Source organism: Microtus pennsylvanicus, chromosome 5 (assembly GCF_037038515.1).
Source record: "Microtus pennsylvanicus isolate mMicPen1 chromosome 5, mMicPen1.hap1, whole genome shotgun sequence".
NCBI classification, from domain to species: Eukaryota; Metazoa; Chordata; class Mammalia; order Rodentia; family Cricetidae; genus Microtus; species Microtus pennsylvanicus.
The window spans coordinates 105,202,217-105,226,880 of record NC_134583.1 but is presented as its reverse complement, the minus strand read 5'-3'; the positions used below and the strand labels follow the sequence as shown (position 1 = coordinate 105,226,880).

At 41.0% G+C, this 24,664-nt stretch overlaps 1 protein-coding gene across 1 annotated transcript in view; it reads left to right on the top strand.

The window, feature by feature from the left end:
* Positions 1-24,664, top strand: part of Pgm5 (phosphoglucomutase 5) — a 152,838-nt gene that overhangs the window by 5,799 nt on the left and 122,375 nt on the right. Inside the window, exons 2-5 of the mRNA XM_075973744.1 lie at positions 12,631-12,793; positions 17,718-17,864; positions 22,546-22,671; positions 24,078-24,268. Coding sequence (XP_075829859.1) covers positions 12,631-12,793; positions 17,718-17,864; positions 22,546-22,671; positions 24,078-24,268 — 627 coding nt within the window. The remainder of the gene's footprint in view (positions 1-12,630; positions 12,794-17,717; positions 17,865-22,545; positions 22,672-24,077; positions 24,269-24,664) is intronic.

Here is a 24,664-nt window from a genome sequence, read left to right as displayed (position 1 = left end):
GTTGGGTGGCTCAGGATCCTGCCTCTAGCGGAAGAGTGATTGCTTCATATTTGTAGCTGGTGTTCATTGTAGAACTGGTGGACAGTTCAGACGTTAGGAAAAGCAGGCTCACGGTACACTCAGGAGACACCTGAAGGGGCCTCCCATCACGTTGCCTCACTGAACTTTTTGGATCTTTACACCTGAGCACGGAACAGGCAAGTTTCCTGGGAGCAACACCACACTCAAGAGCCCGCGGCTGCCTCCATCTCCCTGTGTGACCAGTGTTTGGTTGACACTTTTAGCCTCTGGTCTTCATTCACTTTTTATGGGGACGCTGAAGGAGTGGGAGAGTCTTGAGAACAGCTGGGCCCTCCCAGCTGCTGGGAGGTTATTTTAAGCTTTGGTTAATGTGTCCAGAGGCCCAGATGGCATCTTGAACTAAGCTGCTTTGCTAAATCTTGTGATAAAATAGAATGATGTTTATTGAAAAGGCAGACACACATCCGTAGTATTATATGTAAAACTTGCCCAAGGAATCATTTTTGATGAAAAGTCTGCTTTGATAGACCCTCTGTGAACTCTGGAAGTGTGTGACTTTCTTCAAAGACTTGAGGACCAGAATTTAGGGTCAACTTTTGGAGCAGCCCAAACACAGGTATTGAATCCATCAATCTTAGCTCTCATTTTAGGGTCCCGCCTATTGTTAGAGAACAGCAATATAAATAAGCCTTGAATAGAATTTTAGCAAGATTACTTGGGAATAATACACAGAAGAAAATGGATCTGGTTATCCCAGGAATATAACAATCAAGGTAGAGAGAGCTAGGGCTTCAAGGTCAGGCATGCAATGCTAGCCCTGTAAGTAGATCTAAAACGTTCGAGACTGGCCAGTATGTGTTCGCACAGCCGAAGGGGCATTTTCAATCCTCTCATCTGGTTTCACCGTGCTAGTTATGAATAAAAGCATATCTATAATATGCACAAGACTTTTAAAAGTGAAGATTCCCCATCTTCTGAGTCATTAAATATCATATACCTTGTATGGTTTTAGTGACACCAACTTTTGGAGCAATGTCTGTATTTGTATAAAGGAAAAATAATTCAGGGACAATCAACCATCAAGGAAGATCTTTTCCTTGATCTGGAATCTTTTTTACTTTTCCCATTCCAAGTCTTTACTGAGAAGCATTTTGTATAAACATTAAGTTATTACTTTTCTATTGTTTTCCTTTAATAAGATTCCTGGTTTCTAGCTAGTGCTATCTAGTTTTATATTTAGGATTTCCATCGTGGGGAGGGCACAACTGAAATCAGAGGTACAGAGTTTAGTTTATCCAATAAAAGATCTCAAAAAATACTGAGAGGAGAGTTTTAAAACTAACAGTTCATATCTTCAATACAGAATACACCCTTCCAAATCAAGAAGATAACCCGAACAATTTAAAACAAAAGTTGTCACCGACAAAACATACGAAAAGATAAACAACCTCATTGTAACTAGATAAATCTAAATAAAAATAGTATGTCAAAAAATTGAAAATACTCAAGAGTTGGTGTGGCTATGGGAAAGTTTATATTACATATTTATATTACACATATATACATGTTTATATTACATATTTTTGATGATAAATATTATATGTCATATTACATTTGTTACATTACATATGCTATATTACACTATGTTATGGCACATACTGTTAATAGACACAGCTTTTGTCAGTATATATCTTAACTAATAGAGTCTTTATACAACAACCCAGGAGTGTGGTAATCTACGAATGAGTTCCGTAGATGTTTTAGTATAAATGTGCAAGCCTGTATTCCAGAATGCTCACTGTAGCACTCTGCTAAAAGAATATCAGAAAACAATCTATATCCATAGCCAAGAAGAGGCCCTTACGACACGGTTACACAATGAAACTATTAAAATCTGAAAACGGAGGAAGTGGGAATATGGTCTGAGAAATATGTGAATGGCAGTTTGCTAACTATAGAAAAGTAGCCCCTGGGCTTGCGTGATCCCAGCTTTTGTATATAAGGTCAGCAAATAGGACTGAACTTCCAAGGTTACACTGGGCACATCTTTGTGTGTCTGTGGTGGGGTGGGAGGAGAACCCCTTTCCTTCCTACTTTATTCTAATTAAAACAGTTATACATACGCATATTCATTGATTTCATAATTAAAGACATTAATAACCAGGTACATGGAAGTTGAACTAGAGGATTGTATAAACTTACAGGGCCAGCCTGGGCAACACAAACTGCCCTCTCTCTCAGTAACCAACTAACCAGCCAAACAAACACATCACCACCACCAAGTAGCATTTAATAAACAAAGCAAAACCAGGGAAAGGTCTGGAGTTTATCTATGGTGTCGCTTACAACCTGCATGATCAGCGGAAATCCCACAGCCTTGGGCTTGGTTTATAACAATGGAGAGAGCAGTGAGACTTGCCTCCACATTTTCTAGGTTGCTCAGCGGCTTAAAACTAATGAATTATTAAGAATTATTTTTGTGTACTCGTATGACACAATTATTACAGAAACGCTTTGATGAAAAGGAAGTAGAGTGTGTTCATTTGTTAACCCTGGCTTTTCTAACCAGAGGCTCCTGTTAGTCTGGTGACCACAGTTGCTCCCTATGGCTCCCTCTTGACTTTTGGCATTTCTCCATGCTGCCGGCCAAGCTGGGTGGCAACTGCTGAAGACACCATCCCCTCCCTTCCCAGCTGTGCCTGCACACACATGCACTCCTCTGAATGGCCCTTGAGGTGGTGGCAGTTGGTCCCACAGAGTGACTCAACCCAAAGGCCTTTTCCTGGGACAGTCTGAGTGTTGTCTCCTGAGGGGAGCTAGTTGGGGCAACACCATGTTTTACCGTATTTAACCTTTCTGCTCCTCAGTCTTTGAGGAGACACCAAGCCTGGCCTCCAGGCTTACCCCACTACCCTTTCCTGAAGCCAGCCCTTAATCTGCTCATTTCACGAAGCTTTTCTGACCTAACGGGCTAGGTCATGTGAGAGCTCACTGGGAGGAACAGGCCCAGCAGAAGCTGGGAGACTCCACGCTAATCTCGCTAATCGGCCAGGAGTCTGAAAATCCACAGCTGTGGAGGTTCGCCTCACTTTCGGGCACTTGGGGAGGATGTTTGTCAGGCGCCTGTGCCTGCAGCTTTGCTCAGTGTTTGGTTAGGAGGCGTGCGATTCTTTTTTTGGGAGGATCTCTCAAATGTACAGTGACAGATGCAGACACGAAAGGCCTAGAATGGCTGTCATAAATAATAGTAAACGGTTTAATCCTACCGAGTTGTAAATCTGGCTGCAGAGGTCTTCAGTTCACCAGCTCACGGGAACATAGGATAAAGGGTGGGGGCCGCTTAGAAAATGGGCAGTTATTATTTCCCAGTCAGGCAGAAGTTGGTCTGCGGAGATTCACTTAAAAACACGCAAAAATGAATTTTAAAATTGATGGTGATAACTACTCAGAGAAAATATGTAAGTTTAAAGAGATCTTTAAAATCTTACGTGCAATTCTTCATGTGAACGCTGGCCAACTGGTGGGTGTGGATACATATGTGTGTATTCTGTAGCATATGCCCAGGGCCCCATTCTCCTTACCCGTCCCCCAGAGCTGTATTTTTCCCTTGAGTGTGTTTAAGAGGAGTCTTTATTCCTTTTTCTGTTGCTGTATAAGCAGCGATGACTGAAACATTTTTTTTTTGTTTTTTGTTTTTCGAGACAGGGTTTCTCTGTGGTTTTGGAACCTGTCCTGGAACTAGCTCTTGTAGACCAGGCTGGTCTCGAACTCACAGAGATCCGCCTGCCTCTGCCTCCTGAGTGCTGGGATTAAAGGCATGCCCCACCACCGCCTGGCTTGACTGAAACATTTTAAAGGCGAAAGGGTTCATTGTATCTCAGAGGTCAAGGTGCAGTCCGTCATGGCAGGGAAGTCATGGCAGGAGCTTGAAGTATGTGGTCATATTGCAACAGGCAACAGACAGGGCTGAACGCATGCAAGGTAGAGCATCTCTCTCTCTCTCCGCTTTATACAGGCCAGGATTCCCTGCCCAAGGAATGACCTGATCCACAAGTAAGATGAGTCTTATTGTAAATAAGACAATCTTTCCTCCCCCCAGGTGAGCCCTCTCCAAATGATTTTAGAGTCAAGTTGACAAGTAACACTATCACAGAGGGTAGAATAAGATTCCAAATGTCAGAAATGTTTGACAACATGCCCAAATCTTCCTACTGATCTGTGTTTCTAGAACATTCAGTAGACCTGGTGATGGAGTGAGAGCATGAATATAAGGTGTATGAATCTGATGGATCTAGACAGGCCTCTCTCTCACGAGGATGACTTTGGACCTGAGCTCAATGTCTGTGATGAACAAGCAGCCCAGTCTGGTACATGCAAGTGGACAGGGTCAGTGAGACGCTTAGACAGGCCAATATAAGAAGAGTTGGTTGATGTACGGCTGTCATTCCCTCCCACAGACTTTGGCAGCTTCTTAGTGGGCAGGTTTGGTGGCTTAAAAGACACTAGCTAGCTATGGACACATTCTGTGGTCTGAAGTGCTTTGTAATTATTGGCAAATCATGTCCAGTTTAAGTTACAACTTGAGGTGGTTTCAGTCTTCAGACATGTAATAGAAACTTGAGGTAAAACACTTTGATATTCACCAGTCAATAATAGTTCATTTAAATAATGAAAATTATACATCCTTTAAAATTATGTTGAGAAACTTCTTCAGTGTCATAAAAAGATAGACAAGCTAGACTTGCCCAGAAAGACACATGGCGCATGTCCTCTCCTATATGTATGTCCTAGCTCCAAGGCTTTAGATTTGAGGGGTTCACTTGGAGTATTTGTAGAAGTTGGTAAACTAAAACGGGTAGGGGATGGGGGAAAGATTTTCAGGACGTGGTGGCATGAAGGGGGAAAAGGGAGAAATGGGTGGGATTCAGTGAGTGGGGGATGAAGGAGAAAACAGATGGGGAAGGACAATTGACACTAAGGATGTTTGACAAAGCCGTATGGAAACCAACTATTTTATAAGCTGTAAGCTTACACACACACACACACGAGAGAGAAAGAGAGACAGACAGACAAACAGAGACAGAGAGACAGAGAGGAGAGACTAAGTGAATAATGTAGGCCACACACACAGCAATCTCTTTTGTAACAATGAGTGAAGACAACTGAAACCCACAGACCAAGGCTGTGCCTGGAAATGTTGACAGTCCTTGTAGGTGGAAGGATGACAGATGATTTTTATTTTGTTATTATGTACTTTATAGATGTTTGACAAAAGTAAACATAGGAGAAAAAGATTTCAAGTTAGTGCCTGATGACACTGACACCTTCATTCATTGTTAAGAAACATTACCAGCTAGGGAAAGGCGGTGGGATGTGCCCAGGGATTGCTGGGTCCTAGGCACCATGACCTGGAGCTTTGTTCGTTTGCCTTCTAGGCTTTCATCATGCAATTGTTTAGATCTTTTAGATAACAAAACCGAGGTGCAGAGGGGCCAAAGATCTTGCCCAGAGCCACAGAGGCAAGGAGCAAGATCTGTTTTAATAGAATTTTCCGTTGGGTACCAGCTTGTCTCAGCTTGCCAACTCCCTTCCACCTTCTTCCCTCAGGGAGATGCAGCGGACATGGGCAGTTTTTATCCTTGGTGTACTGTGGTGATGATACCCCACAGAATGTGAGCAGTTTCCTGAGTCCGGTTCAAGGACAAGGTTGCAGAACGTTCTCCAAGAACTTAATACCTGATTGCGAGGAGGGGCATGACTTCCAGGTTTTACTCCATTTTGCAGCTGAAGACAATTAGATTTCCCATCTCAGTGAGATTTTCATAATGGGATGATTGAACAGCGTAACTGGGGCCAGCCTTCTATATGCCTGTGAACCTTCTTCACATGCTCAGACACGGGGAATTGCATGAGAAATCCATGTTGGTTTGCTTCAGATGCACCCTCGTTTCTCCTTCCAGCTCCGGAGTGTATATAATGCCTTCCAAGGGTCCAGGAAGCTGGGGATGTATCCGGTTGTTCCCATCTGGTCCCCATGTAAGAAAGCACATAGCTGACAATTATCCATGTGCAAATGGAGAAGTCCCTTGATGTTTGGGTAACCACATCCATGCCTGGCTGCGAGTCTGTTATTTCTCTAAATTCCACTGCCCATCCATCTCCTTACCCACACAGCGCTCCTTAAGGACTGGCATCTCTCTTGACAGCTGGGACTTAAAATCTGAAGGCTTAGTGTTCATTTTCATGGCAGCTTGGCTTTGGGCTTCGTGTGTGTGTGTGTGTGTGTGTGTGTGTGTGTGTGTGTGTGTGTGAACAAAGAGGACAGGAAACAGGTCTTTTATATATTACACTTCATGGGTGGACATGGTGACATCCGTGTGGTCCTGTAGAACACTCTGTGGACCATGAAGGAAGTGTTCGTCTATTGTTCTCTCGGCTTTCCTTGATTCATTCTGGGATGTGATCCCATTAAAATGATGTGATTGCATTTTAGGGCCGTGACCCAGGTTGTGGGAGACACTCAGGGATGTCATACTTAACCTTTCTTTTCCCCTTTAATAAATGACTTACTAAAAGCTAAAAGGGAGAGAGTTCACACGTGAGACCAATGTGCTCTTGTTAGTGTTACGTTACTGGAGAACTCAGTCGGCATTGAGGCTCTGTATCCACTCTCAGATTGCAGCCTCAGGGTGAAAATTGTACATCTCTGCTCTCAAGGACTTTAATTGGAACTGATTAGAAAATGAACTCACACTAAATCTAATTTAGAAGAACAGTTAGCTTTCTGAAAGAAAAGGAAAAGATGAATAAAAGAATCAGTATATACACGATGTAAAGGAATGGAAGTGGTGAGGAGAAAGCCTTTGGGTCATACTGTTTCCATCTTAGACACTGGTCTGGGGCATTTTACTTTCCTCAGTACTAGCCATGGACCTTCTTGGGTGAAGACAAGCAGGTGAGGCTTAAGGGTTGGTGGGGGGCCTTGGTGTCCTTAGGAGAACAAGCATGGAGCAGCATTAGGCGCCTTCACAATGCCCCTTTGCTCCAGTGTTTAAAGTTCCAGCTGACTGGGAGCCAGCTGAGCCATCTCCCTATGTAGCTCTGAATCTGGGAAGACACGTGCCCTACTTATATATCTGTAGAGACCTGTGTGATAATGTCTCCCTCGCGCGGGATTGCCTCTTCCTGGCTTCCTTCTGTGATGTGAAGTGTCGGGGAACTAGGGTTTGTCTCACCTTCTTTCTGAGCTGGAGCTGAAGTATTTTGTAGTGGCAATAACGACCCTCCTGTGGGGTCTGGTTCTGCAGGACTGGGTGGGAGTCACCCTTAGATCCAGCCAAAGCCATGTAGTGGGAGGTTCATGGTAGGGACTTCAGAATACCAGCATACCCCAGAAACACAAGACAGATGTCCTTCAGGGCTGTACTCAAAATCAAAGCCAGTTAGGTAAGCAGACCATGGTTTCCTTGCAAGGCAACTGTCTGCTACTTTGGCAGAGGTTGGTATTTTTAGGACTTTCCCAGAAAGTGGAACAATAGATTAAAGGAGAATCTTCTAGAAAAACATCATTTTTTAAGAAGTGCAGGGTTTGGGAAAGACATTTGTATTATATTGGGTCATGTCTAACTTGAAAAGATTTCTTTAAAGGGCCTTAAGGTTTTTTGGCTTTGCAGTTAAGGACATTAAGCTCAGAGGGGTTCAATGGTATGTCCTGTTTTGTTTTCCACCCCCAACTTGACATAAATCAGATATAGCTGGAAAGTGGAGTAGTTGCCTTCATCCTATTTCCCTGTGGGCACATGTGAGAGGGCCCACCCCACTGTGGGTGGAACCAGCTCTGGGCAGGTGGTCCTGGGAGGTGTAAGAACAAGTCATGAGGAGACAGCTAGTAAGCCATGCTCCTCCATGGTTTCTGCTTCAGTTCCTGCATCTGCAGAGACATTTCCCTGGTTGCTAATTGATGTAGGAGGGGCCCAGCCCTCTAATGTAGCGCCATCCCTTGACAGGTGGGCCTGGGCTGTGTAGCAAAGGCAGTGGAACGAGTGAAGAGGAACAGCTTGTAAGCAGCATTTGCTTCAGCCCCTAACTCCAGGATCCTGCCTTGAGTCCCTGCCCTGACTTTCCTCAATGATGAACTATAACTCAAGCTGACATAAATATTTTAACCTCCCCCCCAAGTTGCTTTTGTTCATGGGTGTTTTATCATAGACTAGAAACAAAACCAGGACATGGCACAAGATTCATATGTAGTTTCAAATTGGGTGCCTTCCTTTACTTGGTAAGTCTCAAATGTGCCTTCATCTTAATAATTGCTAGATTTTGAAAACTGTGACTTTTCGGACAACATTTGTCTTGGGTTAATTGAGAAAGGGCAGGTTATCAGAAAAGAGAATAATAGAGACATGCAGAGGCGAAGAAGATGGGAGGGCCGAGACCAGAATAATGGGTAGATATGAGAAATCAGAGCGGTGCTGGAGGCCCCTCTCCCGGGAACATCTGAGGATGTGTGGTCTTGCTGGCCCCTTGGTTGTGTACTTCAGGTCTTCAGAGCTACAAGAAGCCAACATGTTCTTGTTTTAGCCACTTCGCTGTTGACAGTTCGTTGTGGCAGCCGTAGGAAAGGGTACTGGTTTTATATTAGTTTGCAGATTTTGTATTAATTTGTTAAGTCTACCATAACAAATGAACCCACTTTGCTTAAAACAACAGCAGTTCATTTTCTCACAGATCTGGAGCCCAGAAGTTGAAACGAAGGCCTTGGCAGGGCCAGGCTCCCTGGAGACTCTCTGGAAGGATCTGTTCCATGGCTCATCTAGCTTCTGGTGGTAGTTGGCATTCCTTGGCTTTCTGGGCTTGTGGCCACATTGCTCAGCCACGGTCATCTTGGCCTCTGTCTTCACCTTCTCTCTGGGTGTCTTCCCCTCTGTGTGTCCATGCTAGTAATATACCGACCTTCCATCCCGGAACTGCCTCAGATGAGTGAGTCCGCTGTCTGGATGACCACCCCATCTTAGCAATCTTTCCTTTCCTTAGTAGGTAGCTTTGTTTACTCCTAGCCTTTTAACTTAGGGTTTTTGTTTTTCAAGACAGGGTTTCTTTGTGTAGCTTTGGAGCCTGTCCTGGCATTTGCTCTGTAGACCAGGCTGGCCTCAAACTCATAGAGATCTGCCTGCCTCTGCCTCCCAAGCACCGGGACTAAAGGCATGCGCCACCACTGCCCAGCTTAACTCAGTTTTCTGAAGCTCTTGTAAAATGGATTGAATTACTGATTTTTTTCTCGGTGTGAATGTTCCTAAGATTTAATTTGGGCTTTTTTGGTTTGTTTGTTTGTTTCTGTCTCTGTTGGTCTGTCTACCTGTCTGTCTCAGTTTACTTAGGAGTTTAGCAACTATATTTATCTCATCAGAGAATCAACTCTTTGTTTCTTCAATTCTTTGTATAGTTTGTTAATCATTTATTTTCTACTGTTATCTTAAGATTTCTTTTCATCTACTGATTTTGTCTTGTTTCTATTTTTCTAGGACTTTGGAGTTCATCATTAAGATATTTTTGATTATTTTCTGATCTTTTTATTGATTTTTTAAAAAAGTAGATATTTATAGCTCTAAACTTCTTTTAGATCACATACCATATGCTCTGGTATGTTGTGTTCTTTTGGTTCTAAGAATTTTAAAAATCTGCTCATAATTTTCTTGATGACCTGCTCATCATTCAGTACCATGTCATTTGATCTTCATGGCCTTGTACATTCTATGATCTCTTATTTTTGATATCTAGTATATGACATTGTGATTCGGTAGAGGAAATTACTTCAGATTTCTTATATTTGTTAATATTTGTGTCCTAAAATATTGTCTTCTCTGGAGAAGTCTCCATGGCTTGCTGAGAAGAATGTCTTCTGCAGTATTTGGGTGGGAATCATCTGTAGATGTCTATTAAACCCTTTTGAACTCTACAGAGTTACTTAACTCTGATGTTTCCTGGAGGTCTGGGTGCCCTGTCAGTGACATTAAACAGTGACATTAAAGTCACCCCCATAATTGTATTGAGGTCACTCTGTACTATTACATCAAGTATTATTTATCCTTGTGTTATAGAATTGGGTATGTCAATTTTTCATCTATATCATTTTGTAATTGTGACTTGTTCCAATCATCATCACGCAGTGAATTAAATTTTTGTTGTTTTGGCAGTATCTAGTATGTTCTTGGTCTTCATTCACTTCCTACTCTACTATGGTTTATTCTTTCCTGGGGCCTCATGGACATGTTTGTCTGTGTCCTTAGTGTGTAAGATTGCTTTAAGTATCCTATGTTTCCCTGAATTTCCAGAGTGAGTATGCACAGTGGGGGGCTTTTAATTTTCATTTCAAAGTAGATTAGTATGGTTTGATAGATATTATTTTTATCTAATTTATGAATAATTAAATTTATTAATTTAATATATTTAATTATGGCATTTCTACACAAGTATATAATATATTTTGATTATATGTACCCTTTCCCATTACCTTCATAATAACTTCTTGCCACTGCCCTGGTCCAGTGTTGGGAAGAGAAGATTTCCCAGCATCCTCTGCCAGTGCAGCTGCCTTTGGTGTGGCTTTTATCATCCGTCCTCAGTGCTCTTAAATGTTCTATTGCTGAAAATCGAGTGTGAGTTTTTATGGGACTCACTCCTTGTCTGAAACTGTGCTTCAAAATCCTGCTGTTGCCCTGACTAGCACTGGGAGGAGAGCGCTCATAGGCAGGGCTGAGCCCTTTAGAGTGCGCCCTGGACTTTTGCACCTCCTCGGCTTTCCTAAGTCTCCTTTCTTTGCTACTTGGATTAGTTTTTCTTCTTCCATTCTTCTTCTATTAGGATCGCTTATGTCCGAGTATCCCTGCCCCCCACCCCACGGGGCAGTCTAGCAGTCCGTGTGTCCTAGTTTCTTTTCTGTGGCTGTGGTAAAACACCCCCAACAAAAGCCATGGACAGTTCCAGCGACAGCCCATCGTTGTGAGGAAGTCAAGCCAGAAACTTCAAACAGACAGTCACATCTTACCCACAGTCAAGAACAGAGAGAAATGAATACATACATGTGTGTTTGCTTCTGTTCACCTTGGTTTCTCCCCTCTTACACAGTTCAGGATCTTGTCTAGGGAATGGTGCTGCCCACAGTGGGCTGAGCCTTCCCTTATCTGTTAATTAAGACAGTCCCTGCACAAGGATGCCCATAGGTCACTTCAATGTAGTCAATACCCTAATGAGACTTTCTAGGTAGTTCTAGATTGTGTCAAGTTGACAGAGGTAACCATTATACCATTATGGGTATCATCTGCCATCTTCCCCTTTCTCAATGTATCTTTCTTTTCTTTCTTTCTTTCTTTCTTTCTTTCTTTCTTTCTTTCTTTCTTTCTTTCTTTCTTTCTTTCTTTCTTTCTTTCTGTATACAGTGTTCTGCCTGCATGTCAAAAGAGGGCACCAAATCTCATTATAGATGGTTGTGAGCCATCATGTGAGCGCTAGGAGTTGAACCCAGGTCCTCTGGAAGAAGTGTCAGTGCTCTTAACCTCTGAGCCATCTTTCCTGGTGTATTATTCATTAGTTTTAATGCTAACCCATTCACAGATATTGACTGCTATTCACAGATATTTGCTACACACTTTCTGTCTGGCAGGTTTGTTCTGGGTTATTTAGAAACAGTGAAACACGTAGTCCTTGGGGGCTATACACAGTGGGCAGATAAATAATATGGAAACTATTAGCTGATAATATATGAGACAGAAAATGCTTTCAAGATAAATAGAAAACAATTCGAGGTAGGGACTGTGAGTACTGCCTTTCATAGGGCTATCATGGTTTGTCTCTCACACATTTGAGAAGAAACCCAAAGGCACGGCCTCAAGAGTGGGATGTGACTGGTCACACAGAGTGTGCAATTAGGACGCAGAGAGTTATGTATGCTGTTCCTCTTCTTTTTATCTGATACAAGACCACAGCCCATAGAATGGTGCAGACATTTAAGGCAGGTCTTCCTCCCTCAGCTAACATAATTTAGATCATCCCTCAAGAAGCGCCTGGAGATTTGTTTCCATGGTGACTCTAAGTCGCATCAATGTGGCAATCAAGATTCAAGTATCACACAGGAAAAGTGAGAGAAGTAGGAAGCAGTCTCTTTCTTTCTTTCTTCCTTCCTTCCTTCCTTCCTTCCTTCCTTCCTTCCTTCCTTTCTTTCTTTCTTTCTTTCTTTCTTTCTTTCTTTCTTTTCCTTTCTAACACCTTCACCATTATAGTTTCTGAGTCAGAAACAAACTGAGAATTTATGTGGGCTCAGCAAACCTGTTTGATCATCAAAAGTATATATCTCAAACTACCAGAGATCAGTGGTCCGTGGTCCTTAAGTACTTATCGGTTACTAGTGGGAAACTAGACATGAGCAGCTCAAACATACTTGGAGACTTTGGGTAGGGGAGACAATGCTGGAACTCCTTTTATTCAACTTTCCTAACATAAAACCTGTTCAGTTCATTTGGATAGGAGATTGGGTACCCCTTAAAAGAGCCTGGTTGAAATGCCTTCAGTTCCATGAACCTTGGGCTGATTTATTTTTTCCCCTGGATGGTTTAGATTGGACGGCTGATTATTGGGCAGAATGGCATCTTGTCAACACCTGCAGTCTCCTGCATTATCAGGAAGATCAAGGCAGCTGGTGGAATCATCCTCACGGCCAGCCACTGTCCTGGAGGACCAGGGGGAGAGTTTGGAGTGAAGTTTAATGTTGCTAATGGAGGTATGTGGCTATGAATATGCCTTACCTGATTTCTTTCCTCATGCATTATCATACTCTATGGTGGTAAGCAGGCAAAGTGGAGAGGAATCAGCTCAGAAAAAATTCAGTGAGGTACCCAAGGTGATGTGCTCTCAAGGAAGTAACATATGGTCTCTTGGATGCTCAGGGCTATCTATGGGTCTCCTGTGTGTGTCAGCCAGGTGAAAGACTGATACTTAACTGATACAGGAGGACTCTAAATTTTAAAGTTAGAACATATATATTTATATTTTCTCTCACTACATACATAGAGTTATTTAATTTAGTTTTAAATTTATAGAAATGTACAGTCTGGAGTCCTAGTGAGCCTTGGTGAGGTGAACTCCTTTAAAAACAGAATTGCCAAAAAGTAGGGAGAATAATAAATGGACTCCAGGTACCCATTACTGTGCTTTTCTCATTTCAGTAATCATTTTAACCCCTGAGGTATTCTAAGGCAAAATTTAGCATGAAGACATTCTGTACCTAAATACTTTTGTGTTCATTTTTTAAAAGAAAAACACATTTCCATACAACTAGAGTAACATGTTGGGCTATTTGCTTTCCTTGTGATGAACTCCTGATGTGGAGCAACTTGAGGAAGGAAGCAAGGGTTGGTTTTGGCTCACGGTTTGAGGGATACAGTCCATCATGGAAGGGAAGGTGTGCAGGGGAGGAAAGCAAGGCTGCTGATGTGGGAAGAGAAAAAGTGGGGGGAAGGGAGAAAAAGCTGGTGCCTCCATTGTGAAGCCTCAGCCCACAGAATGGTGCCACCCACACTCAGGGTGAACCTTCCCTCCTCAATTAAACCTCTGTGGAAACAACCTCAATAGGTGTGTCTCCTAGTTGACTCCAAATCCAGTGGAGTAGGCAATAAAGATTAGTCATCACACATACCTAACAAAAGTAGCACTAATCTTATAACACCATTTGAAATCAAATCTCCAGTCGCCTTTCCTCCCAGTGACTATCAAAATGTTATTTACAGCTATTTCATTAAAAAAAGATGCATCTCAGAACTATACATTTGTTTACTAAGACTCTTTAGTCTCTTTTAATCTAGAATATCAAATATGTTTGCATATGGGAGCATAAGCTACATTGCAAAGAAGAATTTATTATTTTTCTTTCCTTGTAGCCATTTTGCACATTATTTAAAGAGTAAACTATTCATAAACAATTCATGTTGTATGTTAAACACACACATACACATTACAAAGAAAAGCTAGAACATGTCTATACCTTAGGAAGTAATCAAAACTTAATAGTATAGAAAATCACCAAGTCACAAAAGTAGACACAAAAAGTGGAAGACAATAACAAAGAGCCTAGGAAAGAAGCAGAGAACAGTCAACTAAGTGTGGGGTTTGGTGCGTATGAGTAATTCCCTAGAATGTAAATGGATTGACATCTTCAGTTAAAATATGTTGAGTGACTAAGTAGAGAATACAGTCACCTCCTTGTTGCCTGTAACTGACTCTTTGAAGCTTTATGAAAAGGAAGGGGCAGAAGAAGATATTTCTGGAAGATAGACTCCAGAAGAAATCAACATTGGCAACACTTAGGTAAAATAGAACTCTAGTCAAATAAGTATTACAAGGTAAAAAGAAGGTCACTGTGCAATGATAAAGGGATTGATTCACTAAGAGACCATAGGAATTATAAATCTATATGTGCTCAGTGCTGAGGCTCTTGAATATGTAAAGCAAATCTTGATAGATATGAAGGAAGAAATGGGCATCAGAAGAACAATAGCAGGGAACTTCAATATCCCATCTACCAATAGGTAGACCAACAAGACAAAGTTTTTAAGAAAATATGGGATTTGAATGGCACCTTGCACCAAATGAACTTCGCAGGCATGAATAGAATTTGCTCTCTTGTGGTAGCAGGGTATATGTTCTTCCCTAGGACATGTGAAACATTTTTTTAGGTAGAACACATGTTAGACCATAAAATAACAAATTCAAGAGTTATGTGGACTGTTGCTTTATACTTGCTAGAATGGCTACTATGAGATAGTAAGAGATGAATGTCTGAGAGGCTATGGAGCAAGAAAAGCCTAGCACAGCTACCTAGACCATAGATTGCTACAATCATTAAGGAAGAGTATGGAGGAAAAAATGGAAATTCCTATGAGCAAGTCATGCCTCTAAAAACAATGGTGGATCTCTATATTGTAAGGAAATCTGCCCTTCCATCTTCTGTGTAGCATTATCCACAATAGCTAGGATATGGAAACAACCCGAGTACCTGTTAATAAATGAATGGATGAAGAGCATGATGCACACATGATGGGATATCATTGAGCTAAGGAAAAGGATGCCATTTGTCATGACATGGATGGAGCGGGAGGATGTGCTGCTAAATGAAATAAGTGTGAGTTTACTTACAGGTGGAGAATAAAAGAGCACTTTTCATTGTTGGTGAAATAGAGGTCAGGGGTCAGAAAGAAACAGATATGTTGAATGAACAGCTCTAGGAACGTAATGTACAGGATGAGTGTTATGGATGACTGAATTGCAGTATATTCATAATTGTGTTCCGTTTTCTCTTACTTGCTTTGCGACAAAAAATTACTTGTGTGATGATAGATAAGTTAATTTGTTCTACCATAGTAACCATTGTATTCAGTATGTGTGTGTGTGTGTGTGTGTGTGTGTGTGCATGTAAGTGTGTATATAGATTCCAGAAGTCTCCTTTCAGAGTAATTCTTTAGTGTGTGCATATGTTATGTGTATAGATACCAGAGGTAATCTTTAGGGTCATTCCTTTTTTTTTTTTAAAAAAAAGAGACACAATGTTTTACTAACTTGGAACTTGCCATGTAGGCTAGGCTGGCTGGCCAGGAGCCCAGTGATCCACCTGTCTCTGTCCCTCAGTGCTAGGATTACAAATTCATGCCACAACATCCTCTTCCTCCCCCCACCCCGAGGTCTTCATGCTTAGAAGGCAAATCATTTACCAGGCCTCAATATATATATATATATATATATATATATATATATATATATATATATATATATATATATATATATATATATATATATATCACTATGTAGACTAGTTGGCCTGGAACTCACTCTGTAGACTAGGCTGACATCTGCCTCCTGAGTGCTGAGATTAAATATGTGCATTAGCACATCCAACAAATGCCCTGCCTCTGAAAGCCCCCTGGCCTCTGTGGACATTTGCACTCATGTGCATACACCTACACACACACACACACACACACACACACACACACACACACAATTAAAAATAATAAAAAAAATCCTTTAAAAAACATTTTTACATGACAAAGAAAAAGGTTTTGCATTTCCTTGTGTGTGTGTATGTATGTATGTACCTACGTACGTATGTATGCATAGTTATACGCATATGTGAAGACCAGAGGTTGACATCAGGTGACTTCCTCTGTCATTGTCCCTTGTCTTTTGAGACAAGGTCTCTCTCACTGAACTAGGAGTTCACTGATTGGCTAGACTAGCTTGCCAGTGAGCTCCTAGAATTCTATTTTCCTACTTTTGTCCCCTAGCACTAGAGTTATAGGCATGTATTGTCGTGCCTGCCTTTTTTACTTTAAGTGAGTGCTGAGGATCCAAGCTCGGGTCCTCATGGTTGTATGGAAAGCACATTACTGACTGATCCATTTCCCAGGCCCTTCTGTGAGTTTGCGATTTTCACTCATCCCATGTAAGATAACTATTGAAATAACCAATGAGGCTGCCTTCTACCCTACCTGCTGGAGTGGGGCTATTGCCTTTTCTTCTTATAGACATTGCTTCTTATTCTAAGAAGGTAGCTTTGTTCAATACAAATGTATTATGAGCCATATATATTATTTTATTTAAAATTTTTCTTATAGCTGTATTAAAAGTGTGAAAGAGAATGTCTAGGTAATATAATTTATTTAATATACTATGTTCAAATATTTCAATATATAAATATAAAATGTTAATATCACCTGCTATATGGTTGTTTATATTAACTTAAAATTTTGATATACACTTTTCAGTTGTAGTAATTTATAATTTAGGCTTGACTAGTGATGTTTCAGGTACTCAGTAGCTAAATATAGTGTCTGGTCATTGTATTGGGTAGGACAGTTCTATGGAGCAGCAAATGAGATGAATTTAGAAACAACCTCTGTTCAGTAGGAAGTTATAATGTAGCCAGCAGCTATGATGCACACTCAGAACTACCTAGATCACTTTTATATTTAAGACTATTCAGTGTATTTATTTATCTGATCCCTAACATTTTCCAACACCAAACAAAACCCAATGAAGCCTTGTGTGAAGACACACATGTTTTGAAAGAGGAGGAAACCAACAACTGATTTCATAGCCAACTCATTTTAAAATCTCTCTCTACCACTGTTGCCAACTTGACATTCTGAGGAAATATATCAAGTATTTCTAGTTACCCCTCATTTTAAAGCTTAGTTGTGCTGGAGAAAATAATTGACTTATCTGGAAAAACTCACATGTGAACGAGACAATAGTGAGAGGCAGAAATGATTCTCTTCAGGTGCAGTTGGGAAGCGGTGGCTGAGATCCGGAAGCCTTCACTGCTGAGGAAGGCATGTCCGGTTTGTGTGTCACAGCCCGAAGAAAGCTGATTACGTAATCGGGTCTCCCCAGCAGGTGCAAAACTCTTTTTAGACTCTATGTGTCATTGCTTAGAAGTAGATTAAAACAAACAGGCAGGACTGATCAAATATCCTCCACTGTGAATGAACGCAACCTGGGAAATACCTGGTCTAATTGAGCTGTGGGTCTTTGTTCATTGTGTAGAGACCAGATGAGTCTACACTTCTCTCTGGTGTAGGAGGCCGGTAATGTTTCTCTGATTGAAATTCCAAGGGCTTTAAAATAAACACACTTTGGATGTCACATTTTAGGTCCTGCACCAGATGTTGTCTCGGACAAAATCTACCAGATCAGCAAAACAATTGAGGAATATGCCATATGTCCTGACCTTCGAATCGACCTGTCTCGACTAGGAAGACAAGAGTTTGACCTGGAGAACAAGTTCAAACCATTCAGAGGTAATAAATAGTTTGAAGAAGTCAGAAAAATTCCACGCATGGGGCAGCTTTCCAGGAGGGGCACATATGGTGGAGTCTAGGTGTGCATGAGGCTGGGGCGGTCCTTGCTGGTGATCAGTGGTTTCTGTAGGAAGAATTCTCATGAGAAGTACTGAATTAGTCATCCGAGAGAGGCCCTGGTGAGTGGTTAGAAAGTGGATGCAATGTAGAAAGAGATTGGAGAAATCTGTCTTTATATTTCGATACTTTTAAAAGCCGCTATCCAAACTATCATTTTCCACATAGGAAAAGGTTTGTAGCTGGCTCTATCATAGTGTACGAGAAGTAAACTGTGGATCTCCAAACTTGTCTTTGAATAAGTTCTAAGCAATTAAGGTGAAGATGTGGGAAACTTTAAGTTAAGAGCTAAAAAGTCAGTGAGTCATTAAACTTCCTATGGAAGGGTGGAGTTTCTTTGCCAGGCCAAAGCCATGCAGTTCTGCTTAACTTTACACCTCATGGTTGACTACCTGTTCTATACCAAGCACTGTGTCTAGAGACTTTTCAAAGGAATTCGGTAATTACCAAATGTATTTAGGTAAGTGGTTCAAGAATTAAATACCCAAGCCTGGCACAGTGGCACACAATATAACCACAGAACTTGGGAGAACTTGGGAAGGAGGATCATGGTCATAAGTTGGAAGCCAGCTTATTGTCTCAAATAGAAAGAAAGAAAGAAAGAAAGAAAGAAAGAAAGAAAGAAAGAAGGAAGGAAGGAAGGAAGGAAGGAAGGAAGGAAGGAAAGAAAGAAAGAAGGAAGGAAAGATAACCAGAATGAGTGAAACGTTTGAAGAACTAAGAGCACAATTTGTTGTTTTACCCATACATTATGAATACTATAGCAACATTCACGCCATGAATATGCTTACCTTACCCTTGTATCAGTTGTAATTGTATAGAAGGTGCGTAGGAAGCAATAAAACCACCAGATGCTGTCCTTCTAGGGCCTCTACAAGACTGGGTGCAGTTTGTGTCACAGTGGTGTCCTCATCTTCCAAGAAATTCAACTAGACTGAAGAGATGAACTATCATAAGCATGCGATTTTTAAAAACATAATATTATTAATTCTTTAAGAATTTCATACTTCATACAATGCACTTTGATCATATTCATCCACCCCACCCTCCTCTTCATCAATTCTCCTGGATTTACCCTCCCAACCCAGGAACATGATTTTTAAAGTCATAGAAACCTTAAACTAGACAGGGTGGTGGTAATAGCACTGGGCTACTGATCCCAAGACTTTCTTGGAGAGTTTTGAGTTGATCATTTGCTCAGATAGTGATAGTCACTAGAAGAAAACAGTGCCCACTTTAAAAATATAGTATCATTTATTTATTTTTCAATATTTTCATACATGTAAACAACTTATCTTGATCGTAACACTTCCGACCACTCCCACATGCTTCACCCTTTACCCCAGCATATCTGCTCTCCTTTGGCCTTTATGTTCTCTTCTCTTTTGATTTGGTTTTGTTGGTCTTGTTTATTTTTCAACCATTGAGGCTACTTTGTGCTTCACTGTGGGAACGTTGATTGATCTTGTTTGTTTGATCTTGTATGGGTAACTATAGATGCAGTGAATTCTTAAGTACTGTGGGACAGTGGTCTTGTACTCTGTAAAGATTTGTCACTTGTATTGGTTTAATAAAACACCAATTGGCCAGTAGCCAGGCAAGAAGCATAGGTGGGGTGACCAAAATAGAAGAATTCTGGGGAAAAGGAAAGGCTCAGTCTGCAGTCATTACCCAGATGCAGAGGAAGCAAGAGAATTCCTTACTCTTAAAAGGTACCAAGCTATGTGGCTAACAAAGACAAGAATTATGGGTTAATTTAAGATGTAAGAATTAGTAATAAGCCTGAACTAATAGGCCACCAGTTTATAATTAACGTAGGCCTCTATGTGTTTCTTTGGGACTGAACGGCTGCGGGAATGGGTGAGACAGAAACCTCTGTTGACAGTTACGTACAATGGCAATGCTATAAATAGAAGACAGTATTCAACAACTCTCTTCTACTTCCTCTAACTCTTATATTCTTTATGTTCCCTCTTCTGTGGAGTTCTCTGTACCTTGAGAGGGAAGAGGATTGATAAAGATGTCCTATTTAGGGCTAAGCACTCAACAATCACTTATCAGCAGTTGTACCAGTTATGAGTACATAGTTAATAGTACATTAACTATTTTCCACTTCAGAAGAAGCTTCTGGAGCCAACACTGAAAGCAGCACTAATCTGTGGGTATAAATATAAATATTTGTCAGTTTGGTAGCATTTCAATTTAGCAAATAACAGTAGTAGATTTTCCCCTAGAGCCTATGATCTCCTAGATTATGGGCTTTTGACTAGGTGTATAGTATCAGATATTAATTCTGTCCTACATTGAGAGCAGACCTCAAATCCAATGCAAAAGCAATTGATTATCACTAAAACCTTCATGCCACTATTGCACCAGTGGAAAGTGTCTACCTTTTTCTTTTTTCAAGACAGGATTTCTCTGTGTAGTTTAGAGCTCAATCTGTAAACCAGGCTGGCCTCTACCTGCCTCTACCTCCCAAGTGCTGGGAGTAAAGGTGTGCACTACTACCACCTGACTGAAAAGTATATTTTTATTGATCTAGTTGGAGGTGGACACATAAAAAATGTATTGGTGGATTTTCTAGGTAATTACAATTATGTTATATCTAACAAAATAATTTAAATATGTCTGACTTTATATGATTAGAAAGACTGGGGCTATAAGAGAGATGAGAACTATCAAACATTAACATCAGGAAGAAATCATATGAATTTTAATTGTTTAGGGCATATTTATGATTTTCTAGTTTCTGAGACTTGAGTCTTTGGGGGAACTCATTACTGCAGCCACATTGTTCCTTGGGTGGTTTCTGTAAAGTGCTGGTGAAGGTCTAGAAGTAGGTGGATGCTTCTCTGTTTCCCCCAAAATAATTTGGAGATAATCCTTTGAGGTAATTTACGTGCTATATTCTTACTGTTTTAAGTGATCAGCAAAGCTTGAATTAATTGAAAGCAAATTGTCCTTGGTGTCTCATCTACGGGTGTCAAAAGCATGTATTGATAATGAGAGTATTTGATTGTTTCTGAATGCCTTGCTTCCTTGAACTGTCCCTTGTGAATATCAAATATTTTTAGGTAAATGTTTCAAAAGTTAAAGAACCAGAATGAAATTTCCAAAAGTATCTTATGTTATAGAATAAATAAAATGTCTGAAGCATTTGAAGCAAAACATTAAACATTTTCAGATGTATAGTTTACAGACAGTGGTTTTTAATTATTTTCTGAATTAATATTCTCCTCATTTCAGAGGTTGATTAAATATAGTCTGTGCTCCTTAAGAAGTAATTAAATTTGAGTGGATATTCATATGTCAGTTTAAATGTAAGGGAAATATTTTGAGACATGCATTTATAGGCAGATGAAAGAGTAATTTATATCACATATTAAATATTGAACCTGGATGTACTGAAAAAATTATTGAAAAATTATTCATTGATAACATCTTTAATGTAGGCCGAAGTATTTCAGCTCCATAGTAGTATGACATTGAAAGGTAATAGGTGTGTAACTTTAAAAATTTAATTATAGGGGGCTGGAAAAATGGCTTACTAGCTATGAGCATCTACTGTTCTCCCAAAGTACCAAGCTTAGTTTCCAGCACCCAGGCAGTTCATAACTACCCACAACTCCAGCTTCAAGGGATCCAATGCCTCTGGCATCTGCAGGTACCTGCACTCATGCACATAACCAAAGGTGTGTCTACACTCCCCCCCCCCATACTCAGGCACACGTGTGTGAGCACAGACACACAAAGAGATAAAAAGATGTAACTACAAATCTAAAACGTTTTTTTTTCCTAGACAAAATTTTAATTCCCCAAATCTCAAGTATTTGCTTTTCCTAGGAAAAGTACTTTCTGAGCACTAATTATGAACAGGTAGATGTTTGAAAACGGTGCCAAGTTCTGTGTAATGGGTTTCACTAATTAAATAAAAAGGTTTGTGGGGATTCCCAGTAACATACTGGAGAGCTCTTGTGTTTCCCGAGGAGCTGCAGATGTTTGGCATCCCCCTGGAAGTGAGGTTGTGAGCTGGGTGTGAGAAAGGGTTTCTGCAAAGTCAGAATCCATCCCACACCCCCAGCTCTGTGCTTGGATCCAGTGTGTATATCAGCGTTTGGAAAATGAGGGCCACGGCTGAGGCCACAGCTCCTTTATGTGTTTCCCACCAGCTGAGTCATTCTTGGGCAAACCCACGGGAAAGACCACCTCCCATGTGGGATGCTTGTTAGCAATGGTGTGTGCGCAGCTGGGGTAGGGAGGCGCTGGGAAGGTGTGACCAGGGATGGCCATATTTGTATCCTCAATTCTTCTAGTGGTTAATTTTCCCTTGCAAGAAGAAAGGAGAATAGTCTTTGTATCATTACTTATCTGGAGTTTGTCACATTTTGGCTGTGCTGTGATTTGAGTCTTTGTTTGCAAATGGACTCTTTCCTGCCCATGTAGCATACAGTTAGATGGGATTTTGATTAGAATTTTGCACCAGTAGGGTAGTAAATTTTTTGTGCCCCTAAAGATGATTTCCAGACATGCCCACTGACTTTCCCTCCATTCTTCCCGGCATCAGTGGAGATCGTGGACCCTGTTGACATCTATCTCAACCTTCTTCGGAACATCTTTGACTTTAACGCCATCAAGAGTTTGCTGACTGGGCCTAGCCAGCTGAAGATCCGAGTTGATGCCATGCATGGAGGTGAGCTTGTGCCTTTCTAAAAGCAGAAGCAGAGAACTGTTAAAGAGACTGCTATGTGTCCAGCTATATGGAATGTTCTAGAAAATTTCAGGACTCCAGTTACTTTCTTTTGATGTAAATGAAAACAAAAATTGAACAAGTAGATTTGGGACTGTACCATGTGAGTGTGAAGTAAATCAAGACTACCTATTTATTGACTTTAAAATGTTATATTCTGTAATTCAAAGAGCTGAATAAATTATGAAAAACATGGGTGCCCAACTTCTTTCTGCAGTCAATGCCCTACTTTCCAGTGTCAAACTTTTTCAGTTCCTCTAGAGAATTTTAAAAAGTATTCATTGCCTTGGTTTGAATAGCACGAACACACAACTCTTTATTAATTGTTCATTTTTGAAGACTATGGGCATCATACTGATCTTCTATGGTCAACTCTCTATCGCTCTCAGCAGCCCCGGCAGCCAGTTATCTTTCTTCTGCTTTCCTTGTTTTGCCTTTTCTAGAAGGGGATATTAACGGAAGAATAAATTCCGGAGTCTTTTGTTTCATGTTGCATTCAGCACCATTCTTTAAAATGATGCTCACGGCGCGTGTGGCTCTTCTTGCTCTTTGTTCCCGCTATCTTGATGTATCACGGTTTGTCTACCACCCTTCTCAAGTCCGTATTCTTCCTTCAAGTCCTACTCCAAACACTGCTTTCTCTGGGAAGCCTCACTTTGGGTATCGCTTTTATAAGTCGTGGAGCCCCACTAGATGGCTCCCCCTTTTGTCTCACCTCTTCACTCAGCTGCAGATTTGGCTTGTCTCACTATTAGATAAGGGCCCAGGAATGTAAGACTCGTGCACCTCACCCTCTTTAATCAGATCCTTTCAGTTCTTAACATAGGGGTTCAATGCTAGGTCCCCTGCTCCACACAATGGCTCTTATTGCATTGTTTTCGTTGTTGTGCAAGGGGTCCTCTGTTTTATACGAAGCTTCTGGGATTTGGATGCTTAACTGGGCAATGTTACACCAGTTGTACAAAGAGAATTAACTGTACACTTTAGTTGCTTTGATATACTCAGTTGAAGTGCTTACTACATGAAAACCAGCAGGTAAGAAATTATTATTATAGAGTTGATATCCTTAAGGCAGTGTTTTAGAAAACCACAAGGAAAAAAAATTCACCTCATTGGATGATTGACATTCTTTATCTGCTTAGCAGCGTCCCTGACACATGGTAGATGATCAATAAGTGATAATTGATAGGATTTTTATTCTACGTTGTGTCCTAAAGAATGACAGTACAGTTTCTTTTATTCTTCCGGGCTATTAAGTTAGTTGTTCATGTCTTTTTCTAACCAGAAGAAAATACCTTGGGAAGAGCATTCCTCCAAGTGTTTTTACATTCTCATGTATCTTTTTTTAGTTATGGGACCCTATGTGAGAAAAGTTCTGTGTGATGAACTGGGGGCCCCAGCCAACTCTGCTATAAACTGTGTCCCACTAGAAGACTTTGGAGGGCAGCACCCAGACCCAAACCTGACATATGCAACCACCCTTCTGGAAGCCATGAAAGGAGGAGAGTATGGATTTGGAGCTGCATTTGATGCTGATGGGGTAAGTCTGTGACCTGCTCCCCATGTGATGGAAGACATACCAGAGGCCAGAGAATCTCGAGTGCATGTGTATGGGACACGCCTCTGCTCTGCTGTTTAGGGCTAGAGAGCACCACGAAACGGCCACAACTTTTTCTCAGTTTCAGATTGATGTATGTTCTTGAGAAATTATTTCTTTAAAAAATAGTCAGGCAATCAATTTCCATTCATTGCTAGCTTTGTTGAAAGCACCACATTGAAAGAAGCAGCTATTCACCAGTTGCTATAGTTCTCAAGCCTGTGTGGGGGAAGAGAGGGGCTAAGGCTGTGGAGGCCACAGACACCTGGAGTAGCTGTGCCCACATCTCAGCAGGTGGAACACATTCCAGCTCTACCGAGATTCTGGGGCCCTGAGGAA